The sequence below is a fragment of the Primulina tabacum genome, chromosome 9 (genome assembly GCF_025594145.1).
Source record: "Primulina tabacum isolate GXHZ01 chromosome 9, ASM2559414v2, whole genome shotgun sequence".
Classification (NCBI taxonomy): domain Eukaryota; kingdom Viridiplantae; phylum Streptophyta; class Magnoliopsida; order Lamiales; family Gesneriaceae; genus Primulina; species Primulina tabacum.
The window spans coordinates 34,311,811-34,327,012 of NC_134558.1; the positions used below are offsets into that span (position 1 = coordinate 34,311,811).

The 15,202-nt window shown below is 37.8% G+C and overlaps 2 protein-coding genes across 2 annotated transcripts; one reads left to right on the top strand and one right to left on the bottom strand.

The window, feature by feature from the left end:
- Window positions 1–1,772: 1,772 nt before the first annotated feature.
- On the top strand, window positions 1,773–3,973 carry LOC142555420 (adenine phosphoribosyltransferase 5-like). The gene is made up of 6 exons (XM_075666280.1): window positions 1,773–2,111; window positions 2,228–2,338; window positions 2,810–2,902; window positions 3,335–3,484; window positions 3,564–3,622; window positions 3,708–3,973. The coding sequence occupies exons 1-6, from the start codon at window positions 2,021–2,023 to the stop codon at window positions 3,771–3,773; spliced, it is 570 nt and encodes a 189-aa protein (XP_075522395.1). The 5' UTR covers window positions 1,773–2,020; the 3' UTR covers window positions 3,774–3,973.
- An 80-nt stretch (window positions 3,974–4,053) lies between these two features.
- Window positions 4,054–15,177, bottom strand: LOC142555419 (PX domain-containing protein EREL1-like). The gene is made up of 10 exons (XM_075666279.1): window positions 14,835–15,177; window positions 14,000–14,110; window positions 13,471–13,569; window positions 13,216–13,302; window positions 12,664–12,772; window positions 11,685–12,490; window positions 11,100–11,258; window positions 10,769–11,011; window positions 10,032–10,253; window positions 4,054–4,464 (listed from the first exon to the last, which is right to left on the bottom strand). The coding sequence occupies exons 1-10, from the start codon at window positions 14,922–14,924 to the stop codon at window positions 4,234–4,236; spliced, it is 2,157 nt and encodes a 718-aa protein (XP_075522394.1). The 5' UTR covers window positions 14,925–15,177; the 3' UTR covers window positions 4,054–4,233.
- Between the last annotated feature and the right edge of the window lie 25 nt (window positions 15,178–15,202).

A 15,202-nucleotide genomic window follows, 5' to 3' on the forward strand; every position in this document is an offset into this window, starting at 1 on the left:
ATATATACCGAAATACCGAAAAAAAAAATATTCTGTACCGATACCGAAAATTTCGGTACGGTATCACACCATACTGAAATTTTCGGTATACCGATTTTTTCGGTAAGTTCGGTATTTTTTCGGTACGATTTTTAGGTATTTCGATATTTTTTCCCACCCCTAGTTAATATTGATAGGGTTGACTCGTCTCACAAATAAAGATTCGTGAGACCGTCTTACAAGAGATATACTAATATATAATATAGAAACAAATATATCAAGTTGCATAATAACTTATAGAGTAGGTCTCTTGTGAGACAGTCTCACGAATCTTTATATATGAGAACTGGTCAAATTTACCGAAATTCAAAATAAAAAGTAATACTCTTAGCATAAAAATAAATAATTTTCATGGATGAACCAAATAAGAGATCCGTCTCATAAAATACGACCCGTGAGACTGTCTCACCCAATTTTTTGCCTAACTTATAACATGAAAATTTTAAATTTGGTGACTCCTCTTTTATCTTTGTTTGTTATTGATATTTATATTATCGAATTTCAGTTTTAGTTTTACATATTTCAAATTGTAGCGATTTTTCTTATACCGCAAACGCGAACATTTTGTCAATATCATATTAATATCACATGATTTTAGCGATCGAAAAATAAAATATATAATAGATTAAAACTGAAATATCATAAATAAATTAAAAAAAGGGAAAAGCCAAAAGAGGAAATGTGGTGGTCCTATCTTAGATATGATTTATTTATATGATTTACAGCTTAAGAAAATCACATCAAAAGAGTAAAAAGTGAGGCAAAAAATAAATTACACCCCAATCTAAAAAGCTGCTCTTTCCTACGTTACATCTATAGCCGTCAATTTTCATTAAAAGTAGCCAATTATCCTCTGCCTCGATTCTCGTTAAAGCTTCACTCTAAATCACATTTCTCAATTACAATTAATTACCAAAAGTGTAATTATGAAAACCCAATTGTGCGTGTCATTATTATTAGTTGAAATTTTATTTACAGGATAAGTTTTGTTAACTATTATCCATAAAAAGTGCAATCGAAAATGATGCGAGCTTTAGAATTTGTAGCCAATGCTTTATGTATGCCGCACGTTTGCAAGAAGTCTTACTTCTGATTTTTATAAACGTATAATTAATTTCATATCTAAGTTATATGTTTTCCGAGTTTTTCGTAGCTAAAATAGAGCTTACAAAAATTTGTGTGAGACGGTCTTACGGATCGTATTTTGTGAGACGAATCTTTTATTTGGGTCATCTATGAAAAAAATATTATTTTTTATGCTAAAAGTATTACTTTTTTATTGTGAATATCGGTATGGTTGATCCGTCTCACAGATAAAGATTCATGAGGTCGTCTCACAAGAGACTTACTCAATAGTGCTTGTAAAAGTTTATTTCGAGTGTTTCTCTGTTTTTAAATACAATTTCGATCATTTTATTGACTAAAAGTTTGAAAACATATTAAATAATTTTTTTTAGACACTACTTAAATATTGTTTGTCCCCTGTGTATGTATATGTGTTTGTTTTATTAATTAGTGTGTGTCTATACATATATATATAATTTTTTTTTGAAAAATTTAGCAATTATTTTGATGTTTGAGGGAAATGAGAGTGGAAAGTGGGCTTCAGACGCGGGGAAGTGGCGTGGAAAGGGGGGTGTGTACACTATTTCTCTATCAACTCATTAGTGGTGTTTTTAATTTGGGCAACAGGGAAATATTTTTGAAAGCGGTGTACTGTACCCACATAGACACATGCAATTACAGATTATAAAGATTGCATCTTTATCGTCTCTCTGCAATCCAAAATAAAATCCTACGTTGTTGTTGGAAATTGCAAAGTTTCTAAAAAAGCCATTGAACAAAGAGAAAGTACAGTCCCCTCTTGAATTCGTAGCTATAAGACCACAGTGCTTAGAGTTTGTTCGTTCGTGTTAGCTCACATCACACACACACACACACACACACACACACACACACACGGAGGCGGCATAAGCAAAAGATGTTTGCAGCAGAAAATGGATTGAAAGGGGATCCGAGGCTTCAGGCTATATCCGAAGCAATTAGAGTGATACCCCATTTCCCAAAACCAGGTTGAATTCAGTTCTTGGTTTTCTTGATTAATGATGCACTAGTTACAGGTGTTTGTACTGCATGCATTGTGTGTGTGTTGTTTTTCATTTTCCCTTTTGTTTTGGGATTTTGTTAGGAATAATGTTTCAAGATATAACCACTTTGCTTCTGAATCACAAAGTGTTTAAAGACACAGTGGACATTTTTGTAGATAGATACAAAGACATGGGCATCTCTGTTGTTGCAGGTTTGCCTCTTCTCTCCCTTTCTCTCTTCGTGTGTGTCTGTCTGTATCTTTTCCTTGTGTACTGTTGGTGAGTAACATAAGGGTTGTGGGTTTTGGGATAAATGTTTAGGGGGAAAAAGAGTGAAAAATCATATTGAAAAGTGGTTTTCAAGTTCTAAAATTATATAATTTGGATTAAAGTGAATATCATGGCAGCGCTTTGAAAAGATAATAATGATATAAATTTGAAAAGTTTGGAAGTAAATATTTATGAGTGTATAACAATTCCAAAATGGCCAGGCCTAATTCTTTTGTTAATTTTCTCCTCGTGTTATTTTCTTGGTTACATGATTAATGTATTTCCCCCTGGAATCAGACAAATGCTGCAAATAGAAGTATGACAATTATTTAACATCAGCTGGTAACAATTACGTAATGTTGTATGTTTGTCTGAATCTTTCGAGTGATTTTGTGACGTTAAATCTTCACAAGGGATTGAAGCTAGAGGGTTCATGTTTGGTCCATCCGTTGCTTTAGCCATTGGTGCAAAATTTGTTCCGTTGCGTAAACCAGGAAAGTTGCCAGGTATAATTAATATATAGCTCTTACCTGTTAGTTTTCATCTTCTTCCATAAGGAACTAATGCAAGTACTTTGTGTTATCGGTATGTTGATTTAGTTCGAAACATTGACTGAACAGACAGAAATTGCAAGTTTTACTGTGGTTGAGAAATACATTTAGCGCTTGTTTTTATCAAATCTGTGATATTACCTGCACAGAAAAACAATTGAATTATTCAAGCATGAGCAAGGACAAGGTCCCACGTAAATTTTGTTAAAAAAATTTTAGTTTTGCCACAAAAGATGCGTTCTTGGCTTTGGCGATGTCGAAGGCAATATCCTAGGACTGGAAAATGTTACATATAAGAACCCTTAAAAACCAAAATATGGCTGGATATAAGCCAAACGTTATTTTGCTCCATGTCTTGTGATTAAGTCAGGTCGCTTGAATGAATAGGGAAAGTAATCTGCGAAGCTTATGAGCTGGAGTATGGCAAAGATTGCCTAGAGATGCATGTTGGTGCTGTGGAGAAGGGAGAGAAGGCCGTGATAATCGATGATTTGGTAGCCACCGGCGGAACCCTATCTGCTGCTATTAAACTTATAGGTATTGTTTTTGAAGCCAAATTTATTCAGATAATGTATGTGTCTGTCGGTTCGAAAAGTAAATGTTGATTACTTCGTAGAATGCATGGGGGCAGAGGTGGTTGAGTGCGCCTGTGTCATCGGATTGCCTGAGGTCAAGGTAAATTAGTTCATAACTGCATACATCAGTTGCCTGCAAAATTCCATCTGATCCCTTTGATCTTGAGTTTGTTCGTGATTTACAGGGACAAAGCCGGTTGAGTGGACGGCCCCTTTACATACTAGTGGAGCCGCGTGAATTAGATAATTGATGGAACAGCGTCTGGAAATAGTGAGGAATGAGGGACTCTGGGCGACAATTTTTTTTCTAATGTTAGGCAGCATTAAGGTTTTTTCCCCCAAACTGTTTTAACAATTTATTTTTTCATGCATTTCTTTGCAGCGACAGATTTCTTCCAGCCGATTATATGGCCTATATTATTCGAATTTGATCGTAATTAGTTTGGACCAATCGAATTTGCATGAAAGATGCAAGTATCGAAAACACCATCTAAAAATGGACATCACTAATCTTTCTAAACACCACAAAAATGCAAAACAGCTTTGACAAATAGTATTAGCATACATGGGATGCCCAAAAATTACAACAAAAAGTCCGATGCGGTAAAGTATTCTCTACAAGATGACGTGTGTTAGCAAGTGTTGGGTTTCGGGGCGTAGTAAATGTACAACATTCCTCTTACGATAACAGCTATACTTACTACTAACTTGTCAAGTTTCGCTATGTACAATTTTGTCTGACGGATTCTCAAGCAATTTGTTCATTCTAAGAGTATAAAGAATAAGAGAATTGACCTCCTTTCTCAATACACCATTATCAACTAAGATATTCACGAGCATCTTTTTAAGCTCCTCATCTACTGAAATCAGGTCATTGTCCAAATCCATGCTTGCATCAGAGGCAGAAGCTAGATAATCACTGTCTCCAGCTAATTGTTTAACCTAGTCAATATTAAGAAAACAAGATTTAGAAATTGGCAAGAAAAAAGACGGAGTAGTTCAATCAAAGAGCAACATCACAAGTGCAACAATCTACGGATAAGATACAGTGTCCAAGGGCAATATATACTAAAACCACTGTGTTACGTGTCAATCTTCATACATTACAACCCATGCCATAGACACGTAATGGTAGTGGCTTGCTGAAGAATAGGTCAACTGGAGTAGTGGGAATTGAGGATCAAATTATATTAGTTTTATAATTGGCTTAGTGGTTTAGTGGGTAGTCATTATCATTTAGAATTCCTGATGTCTATAAATAATTGTACTTGTTTTTAAGGAAAGGAAATCGGTTGTTCAGAAAAAATCACTCATCTCTTCCTAAATTGTTTCTTTTCTTTCTATATCAAATTCTAGCTTATCAATTGGTATCAGAGCCAGGTTACACGACGTCCCCATCATGGACACCCGTGGTAAAAGCAATGCAGAATTTCGCAACGACGTCAATGAAATTTTAGCCCGACATGAATCGAACTTTGACCAAGTTCACGTGACCTTGCAAAAGGTGTTAACCGAGCTTCAATCTCTTCGACTCTCGCACAGCCCAAACACGAATCATCTTGAAACCAATCCTTTTGGCAGAAACGAAACCTTACAACAACATACCTCTCGCTCTAACTCCTCCAACGAAAACCATCATCAACATCTTTCCTTGTCATTCCCCAAATTCAATGGGGAAGATTCAACAGGTTGGATCTATAAAGTAGAGCAGTATTTTGAGATAAAAAATATTGCACCAGATGAACAAGTCCAACTAGATTCCTTTCATTTAGAAGGAATTGCTCTTCAATGGCATCGGTGGTTGACGAAATTCCGCGGGCCATTGACATGGAATGAATTCTCTAAAGCTGTTCTTCTTCGTTTTGGCCCAACTGATTACGAAGACCCATCGGAAGCTCTAAGTAGGCTGAAACAAACCACAACAGTAGCAGCTTACCAAGAAGTTTTCGAAAAACTTTCTCACCAAGTTGATGGTCTACCCGAGAATTTTCTCATCGGCTGTTTTATTGCAGGTCTTCGTGATGACATCCGCCTAGACGTGAAAATAAAACAACCAAAAGCTCTAACAGATGCCATTGGCGTTGCTCGATTAATAGAGGAGCGAAACCAGTTACAAAAGAAATCAAGCCAACCAGTCCGCCCCACTCCAACTACAGTGGCCCCAAAAGTTAATGCAAATCCTACAGCCGGTATACTAGGACCTCCACCCAACCAGCGTGTTAATTCTACTTCTCCAAATTTCCGTCGAATCACCAACCAAGAGGCACGAGAGAGAAGGGAGAAGGGGCTATGTTACTATTGTGACGAGAAGTTCATTCCAGGCCATCGATGTGAGCGACCACAATTTTTCACGATCGAAGATTCAATACATTCAAGCTCGGGAGATGACGATATCATTCCAGAAGCTCCACAAGGGCTATTGGAAATTCCTGAAATTTCTTTTCATGCCATCACAGGAACTAAGCATCCTCAAACATTGCGTGTCATTGGAAAACTGAAAAACCGGGATATCACGGTGTTAATTGATGGTGGCAGCACTCACAACTTCCTGGATCAAGCCATAGTCACTAAGTATGGATTACCGGTGGTCCGTGCCAAAATGTTTCAAGTCATGGTAGCTAATGGAGAGAAGATAGAATGTTCTGGGCAGTGTCAAGCACTAACCATCATGATCCAGGGTCACTCCATCACAACAGACTATTATATTCTTCATGTCGCTGCGTGCCAATTGGTTTTGGGGGTACAATGGCTTGAAACTCTTGGACCTATCAAAACTGATTATAGGAAGCTCACAATGACCTTCCGTGTCGACGGAGTCTCCCACACCTTCCAAGGACTGAAGCAGTCTAACATTGAGGCTTTGACAGAGAAGGAATTCAACAACATACATGGTACTGGTTTCTTATTCCAAATCATTTCTATTTCTACAAATAGCAACCAAAATCCATACCCACCTAGCCTCGGCCACCTCTTAGAGGAATTTTCCCACGTCTTTAAAACACCCACTCACTTACCTCCAAAGCGTTTACACGATCACCACATTCCATTGCAACCAAACCAAGGCCCTGTGAGTGTACGACCATACCGATACCCTTACTACCAAAAAACCGAAATAGAAAGAATGGTGCAAGAGCTACTACAATCAGGGCTGATAAGACCAAGCAACAGCCCATTCTCTTCCCCTGTGTTGTTGGTGAAGAAGGTTGATGGAAACTAGAGATTTTGTGTAGATTATCGAGCATTGAATAACATCACTGTCAAAGATAAATATCCAATACCTGTGATTGACGAGCTTCTGGATGAACTCCATGGAGCCAAAATTTTTTCCAAGTTGGATTTACGTGCTGGCTATCACCAAATTAGAGTAAAAGAGGAAGACATTCCAAAGACGGCTTTTCGAACACATGAAGGGCATTATGAGTTCGTTGTGATGCCGTTTGGCCTCACCAATGCGCCTGCCACATTCCAAAGCTTAATGAATGATCTCTTTCGTCCTTATCTTCGAAAGTTTATTTTGGTATTCTTTGATGATATTTTGGTGTACTCGAAATCATGCGACGATCATACCGCACATTTGAGATTCGTTTTACAAATCTTATCAACTAACAGTTTGTTTGCAAAAGAATCCAAGTGTGAGTTTGGTGTTTCACAGGTTGATTACTTGGGCCACAAAATATCGGAACAAGGTGTGGCGGTGGATCCAACCAAAATACAAGCTGTCATTGAGTGGCCAACCCCAACAACAATAAAAGGTGTCCGAGGATTCTTGGGTTTAGCAGGTTACTACCGAAAGTTTATCCGCAATTTTGGAGGTATAGCCGCTCCTTTGACTAAGCTCTTAACCAAGGATGGCTTCGAATGGAATGAGACAGCACAAATGGCCTTCAACAAATTGAAAGAGTTGTTGACCTCCCCGCCTGTTTTATGCCTCCCTGATTTCTCTCAAAGATTTGTAATTGAATGTGATGCTAGTGGGATTGGAATTGGGGCAGTCCTCACTCAAAACAGCCGCCCAATCGCATATTTCAGTTAAGCTTTAAAAGGTTCAGCCTTGGTGTTGTCTACATATGAGAAAGAGATGCTGGCTATTGTCAAGGCCATCAAGAAATGGCGTCCATATCTCATTGGGAAGCCGTTTACAGTACGCACCGATCAAAAAAGTCTCAAATATCTATTGGAGCAACGCATCACGACACCGGCACAGACCCGATGGCTTCCAAAGCTCCTTGGTTACGATTATGAGATTGAATACAAGAAAGGAGTTGAAAATCAAGGTGCGGACTCTTTATCACGTGTAGTTGAATTTCAATTTTTGTCTATCTCACTACCCCATGCAGATTGGTGGCCAATACTCCAAAAAGAAATTGAACAAAACTCCTTCTACGAGAAACTGAGAAAAGAAAATTCTCCTTTATGCTATCGTAATCTGATCCTACGAGATGGTGTATGGTTCAAGGGAGATAAAATTTTATTGTACCCGACATCCACATTGATTCCACAAATACTTGTTGATTGCCATTCGTCTCCAATCGGAGGGCACTTTGGGTTCCACAAAACCCTTTCTCGTATCAAGCAAAGCTTCATTTGGTCAAATATGCGTCAAACAGTGAAAGAATTCTTGCAACAATGCGATGTTTGTCAGCGTAACAAGACCGATTGCATGAAACCTGCTGGCCTACTCCAACCATTACCAGTACCTGTTCGCGCTTGGACAGATATTTCAATGGATTTTATTGAAGGGTTACCCCCATCTAATGGGTTTACCGTCATCATGGTGGTTGTGGATCGATTGACGAAATATGGTCATTTTGTAGTCATGAAACACCCATTCACATTACTCACTGTGGCCAAGTCCTTTGTTGCAAATGTGGTTCGTCTCCATGGAGTCCCAACGTCAATTGTTAGCGATCGAGACAAAGTTTTCATTAGTTCATTTTGGCAAGCACTATTCCAGCTGCAAGGAACCAAGCTTTGCATGAGTTCAAGTTATCATCCCCAATCCGATGGACAAACCGAGGTAGTGAATCGAATCTTGGAGCAATATTTGAGATGTTTTGTTAGTGATCAACCACGGAAATGGGCAGAATGGATCCCATGGGCTGAGTTCAGCTACAATACGTCAGTCCATTCGTCCACCAAAATGACTCCATTTGAAGCTGTTTACGGTATTCCGCCTCCAACTCCACTAGCTTATATTCCAGGTACAGCTCGTGTTCAAGCGGTTGATGAGTTCTTGCGCGACCGTGACTCCATTTTACGAGAATTGCGCCATAATCTTTTGATAGCCAGAGATCGAATGAAAAGTCTAGCTGATCGGAATCGACGAGAGGCTTCTTTCAATATCGGAGATTATGTATATTTAAAGCTCCAACCATACCGCCAAACTTCTGTAGCCTTTCGACGTAATATGAAGCTTGCTCCACGCTTCTTTGGACCATATGAGATCATACAAAAAGTTGGTGCAGTAGCGTATAAGTTGGCTCTTCCTCCAGGTTCTCAAATTCACAATGTGTTCCATGTAAGTTTGTTACGTAAACATCTGGGGCCAATCATTCCGACCTCTGCTCAACTTCCTCCTGTTGCCGATGATTCTACTATTCTTCCTCAACCAGAAGTCATCTTAAACCGGCGAGTAATTCAAAAGGGAAAGTTTCAACCACGATCTGAAGTTTTAGTCAAATGGAAAGGGACACAAGTTGAAGATGCTACATGGGAAAATGCACGACGCTTTGCTAAGATGTATCCTGAATTCATCCTTGAGGACAAGGATGCTTAAGCAAGGGGGAATTGTTACGTGTCAATCTTCATACATTACAACCCATGCCATAGACACGTAATGGTAGTGGCTTGCTGAAGAATAGGTCAACTGGAGTAGTGGGAATTGAGGATCAAATTATATTAGTTTTATAATTGGCTTAGTGGTTTAGTGGGTAGTTATTATCATTTAGAATTCCTGATGTCTATAAATAATTGTACTTGTTTTTAAGGAAAGGGAATCGGTTGTTCAGAAAAAATCACTCATCTCTTCCTAAATTGTTTCTTTTCTTTCTATATCAAATTCTAGCTTATCACACTGCCTTTCGTTAGATAGTATAAGCAAAATCCATCGGCCAGCCAAAGCGCACACGGTAAAGAAGTACAAAATACATCGCCCAATATTATGTGACAATAGAAACACATTGTAAATACTATATACCTACTACCCTGGAGAAAAAAAGATGAAAACAAAAACAAAACAAAAATACCCCGTACAAATCCAAAAATAGAACCAAGAAAAAATATTGGGGATAAATAAATGTACTTGTTCATCCTTCATATTTCCAAACCTAAAGAAAGTCTATTTAAATTATATGTCCTTGTTCATCCTTCATATTTAAATTAAATAATCCACATATTTGAGACAGCACATGAAGCTAGTAGAAAAGATTTAATTTGTAAGAACTATGGGATAAATAATATTAAGATATCAGGAAGCATAAAAACCAAAGAGACCAAGGCTCCAAGAATACCTCTGTGATGAGAAGGCCGATTTGATTATCAGAAGTGGCTATAATATCTGACGGGTTCACCATTGACGAAATATCTATGTGAACATCATCTCCTTTTTCATCAGTCAAATAATGAATCTTGCACTCCTGAAGTTGGCTGTAAAGTATCTGACACTTGTATAGCAGCTTCCGCCAATAGATTCTTACTTGTTCATAGCTCTCTCTTTCTTCACGGAGAAGCTCCTGGACTCGCATCAGAAGTTATCAAGTTCTCATCCAAATAAAGTGTGCTAAACCACCGAAAATATGTTAATGCAGGGACATGAAGCTCAACTTATAAGCAGGAAAATAAAATTATTTATTGATATCTATGACCATCTTCCAAACAAATTGACCTACTTTGGAGTGCAGCATCTTTCTCCACTCACAAATCATTAGAAAATCAATTCAACTGTGTGTGTGCATATATAGGCATACACCTCATAAGCTGATAGGCTCATTGCTCTATCTAACCTAAATTGCCTTTTTGCTCATAATTTTCTCTCACCTTCCAATATTTCATTATTTCATTGCTCGAGCAAAGCAAGAATCATTATTATATTGCTGCAACAATTCTTTTCAAGGTTAATGCAACTATCAACCACACAACAGAATCCATAGGACAGTGGAACATCAAGGCAATGTGTGAGGAACAAGGAGACATCTAAACATAGTGCATTTATATAGCATGCTTTAATATCAAAGCATCTAAATTATACCTCTGCTTTGAGTTTTTCTGTTAGTAATTGATCAAGTTGTTGCTTTAGTCCTGCCTGAGAACTTCTCAGGGATTTAACTTCTTTTACAAGAACTTTGATATCAGACTTAGATTTCACTTCCAGTTGTTGATTGCGCTTGAGTAAGTCCTCATACTGCAGCTTAGCTGAGTCCAACTCCTGCTGCAGTAAATGTTTTTGCTGATTGCTAGGAGCTTTGATAGACTCTGTATCTAGTCTTCCGGACTGGAAAAAAATAGCATCAATCTGGTATTGTTCCGACACAAGTAGAACTATAATAGAAGACACCAGTAAACAAGATACAGATTCCTACAGATTTCAACTTCAGTTCCATTTCTATTGAAGTCCGCCTAAGTTCTTCCATATCCCACTGCATTTGAGTGACTCTTTCCCTTTCAATTAGTAAAGCTTGTTCAAGGTTCTCTTTGCCTTTTTGTTTAGTAGCTTCAAGCTCTGCTTCCAAATCTTTCACCTGAGAGACACCGTAAACTGAAAAATTATACATACACAAAACACAAGTGGAAGTATTGAAGTCCGTGGCAATAATGGAAAGTGTGAAAAAAATGGCAGTCAAACTCTCAGGCACCAGTTCATATACTTGGGATCACGACCCTGCTTTCAGGCTGAAACAAATTAACAGATGACGAGCCTTAAAGAGTTGGTAAGGGAAATGATACCACATTTCAGAAAATAAAATCACTCTAGCTGGTGCACTTTAATTCAAAGATCCATCAAAGCTTCAAGACTGAGGTGCAGTATGTAATTGTACAGCATCTACCGTATAAATATTTCAACTGAAATTTAATTGCCCGTGAGCTGATTTGGGTGGGAGTTGGTGCCAGAACTTGACACAACAGTAAAAGGAAGTAGCTGCCAGACAAAAATTGTATTTCAATACCTTTGTCGCAAGATAATCCTTAACAGAAATTTCTTGATTCAACCTTGATATAAGATCCTCCATATCGGTTTTGGTTGTCACCAGCCTCCTCTGCATTGTTGTAAGCACTCTATTCAACTTCTGGCGCTGATCCAACGGAATAATCAGCTGTACATCGTCTGGGAGTTGAAAATCTGAAGCTCCAGAGGTTTCGGCTTTTTTCAAGATCTGGGGACCACTTCTGAAATCAACATTTCCATACCCATTTGTCTCAGAAGATGCTAAATTTGACAATTCACTATTTCTTTGAGAAAACATATCACTTTCAAAGCTCTCGTTTGAGATCTTCCTCACATGGTGAGCTACTGTGCCATTATCTTGATCTAATAGAAGTTTCATTGTATCCTCTGTATGCTGAGGGGCTTTTGAAGAACTTCCATTAGAGTTGTTAAGTGCCAAATTATGAATCTCCCTAGCATGCAGTTTGTGCTTAGGAAAGCCTTCAAGATGCTCTAGAATAGCCTGCCCCAAAGACAAACCCTCGTCAATATTTGACATGCCATACTTGACAAACTTATCTATTGGACTTGTTAAGTCCTCATCTAACAACAGGTCTTCTGTCCCAGCTTCAGAGTTGTTATCCCTTCCTAGGCTTGGCGTACCGATTTCAGATGTCTCATAAGCTGTGTCACTACCATATTCTGATGTCAGAGATGAACTGCCAGCTAAAGCAGAAGTGCTTGAATTTGGATGAGTTTGAAATGAAGAGAAGATGGTATTTATAGAATTGTGTGACTTTGGGCTCCCCTGGCCTTCATCTTGGAATGCTGAAAATAACCGTAGCCATGAAAAATTATAACTTTCATGAACTGTGAGATTACGCAAAGCGGATTAGATTAGATGATAAAAACCCTCATGTAAAAGCAAATCAACTAAGCAAGACCAATTTAAAAAGGTGTGGAGTGAATATAAATAAATAACGACCAATGTTGGCACACACATGACCGAGCAGCAGCTTCCAGTTCAAGGAAGGATGCAACTGCAATGCTCCTTGATAAGTCAAGGTCCGATAACAACTTTGACATCCATTCTTCTAAAGAAATCCTTCTCTGCAACAATGATTATAAATCTTTTATAATCTCAAAAACGTAACAGATGCTAGATAAGCAAAATATGTCCGCGAGAACTTAAGTTCCAATGCTATTAAATATGATTATAGACTTTTTTCAAGTATAACCTCAACTTCAAAGAAGTATAGGGCCACATTATCGAGAATTTTTCCATAAAATCCAAATATTAAATGGAATTCAAAGGGTATCAGATTAACATATTGTTAAGATCAAATTGCATGTCAAAAGCATTGTCAATTGCCACAATCAAGCTAGTAAGTGTAAACAAATCCAGACTAACACAATATGGAGAAATAGATCGAGATTTTCCCTCGTGATTTGTGAGGGATAAGCGTATGTTAGAAACACAAACTTCAAAGCAAATTCAGGCTTTAATCTGTAGTATGATTCCAATTAACTAAAATTCTAAAAAAAATGATTACCCCTTCCAGCATTGCTTTAGTTCTCATCGTCAAGAGTCCCTTTGGGGGAGCTGGTGGAATATTTTTTCGAGGAAAGGCTCTTTTAAGCTGGAAGATTCAGTTGACAACAGTATTAGCATCCCTTACAAGATTTTCCATGGGTCGAAAAATTCACATTCTCAAGAAAGGGTCAAAAGGTACTACTGTATATTTTCCAATAAATCGAGAAATTCAATCATGGTGGTACTCAAATGACAACTAGAATTCAAAACTTACAGCAGCATGCAACTTCAAGAAATTATTGAATCTTCTCAACACAGTTCTTGTAGTCGTACTCCCTTCTGGTGATTGTATACCAACTTGTACCCTGTAAAACTGCCCATAAAAAAAATTTGAGACGCCACCACCAAAATGATGCGAAATTACGGTTAATTGGGAAAAAACACTAAAAATAGAGAAAAAGTTGCTAACCAATAACAATCAAGAATAAAAAGATGTTCATCCAATCACACAGAAGAAAATAGACGAAGCAAAAATTGATAGGCCATTAAAAATATATGCATTTTAACTCTCAGCAACTTCGATTGCTTACACAGTTCCTTTGATACATGTCACTTAGTTTTAGAAACACCACTTTGTTTCAAAATGGCTGCTCAGTAATTTTTTGTACTAAGTTAGCATTCACGACAACTACCTCTGCTTAATTTCCTATTTTACGAACTCATAAGGAGTTTCAATTGTATTAAATAACCAAGCATGCTGGGGAATGAGCATTTAACATTTCAATTCTAAACAAATAGAATACCACTGTGGGGTCTGAATCTTTTGACTTCGCCAGTACAACCCATGATGGTATTACAACACAGTAACTCCACCCTGTACGAGGATCATGAGGCCAAATAGTTTCTCTTCCAGCCTGCAAAGTGCATAAACTGTATCAACACAGAAAAAATGGCAACTTATCTATCCAAGCACTGAGTAACATTGAAATTATCCAATTCAAAATAACCACAGCTACATGGCTATCCAACTTCAGAGTTTGACTCAATCAATAATAAGTAGCAAAAAGCCGAGAACAAGAAAATCAGCAATGGACATAATCTTCAGTAAGAACAAATAAAACTAAATTCTGACCCAGACATTTGGGAGTACTTTTAGGTAAGAAAAAGAAATCCCATTACCTTAAAAACAAGTCTTGAGTACATAAAAAAGGTTTGTTCTTCTTGTATTAAGACCCTCACTAGTAATTATCAGATCAAAAGATCGCACGAGCAGAATAAAGTACAACAAAATGAAGACGATCATATTAAACAGTAGCAAAAACTTCGTCACTAAAATTTGACAATTGCCACATGCATAGTTGAATTCGGTCGTAGCCACAAATCAAAGGTTCGGCTAAGAAGAAAAGCTCGTTCAGTAAATCAGGCACAGTCAGCACGTTCACAGGATAATCAAAATCTAACGTGATTGTGATCACAACCTGTAACTACCAAACACATGCCTGAGTAGAAGAAATCCAAAATCAATTATAACATCAATATTCAGGCCTGTAAAAAAAACATCCCTCGAGCTGCAACTATCGATCGGTAATGATTTTGATCAAAAGATAACCAATTTTAGACGAAGAAAATAAAACATACCCAAAGACGAGGGGGAGGACTCCAATCCATACCCAAAGGCAAAGGCGAAGTTCCATCGTGTCGATGCTTCGGTGGACTCTGCCTCTGCATATCGATCACTCTAATTTTCTTCAATCACAGCCAATCAGTTCGTGCAATTACAGATTAATCACTTTTCTCACTTAATGCAAAGCAATAAACATCGAAGTTAAAGGTGGATGCGTGTTTAATCAACGATTTATCAAGAGAAACACTGGAATTAGGGTTTTGAATCTAAGGATCCGAACAAATTTTTCATCCGTCTTCGGGGAAGCTGAAGGTGCGACGTGGCTAATGAGTGCTGGGTGCGTCACACCGTTTCTTTGGCTTCACGGAAAATAAAATACAAA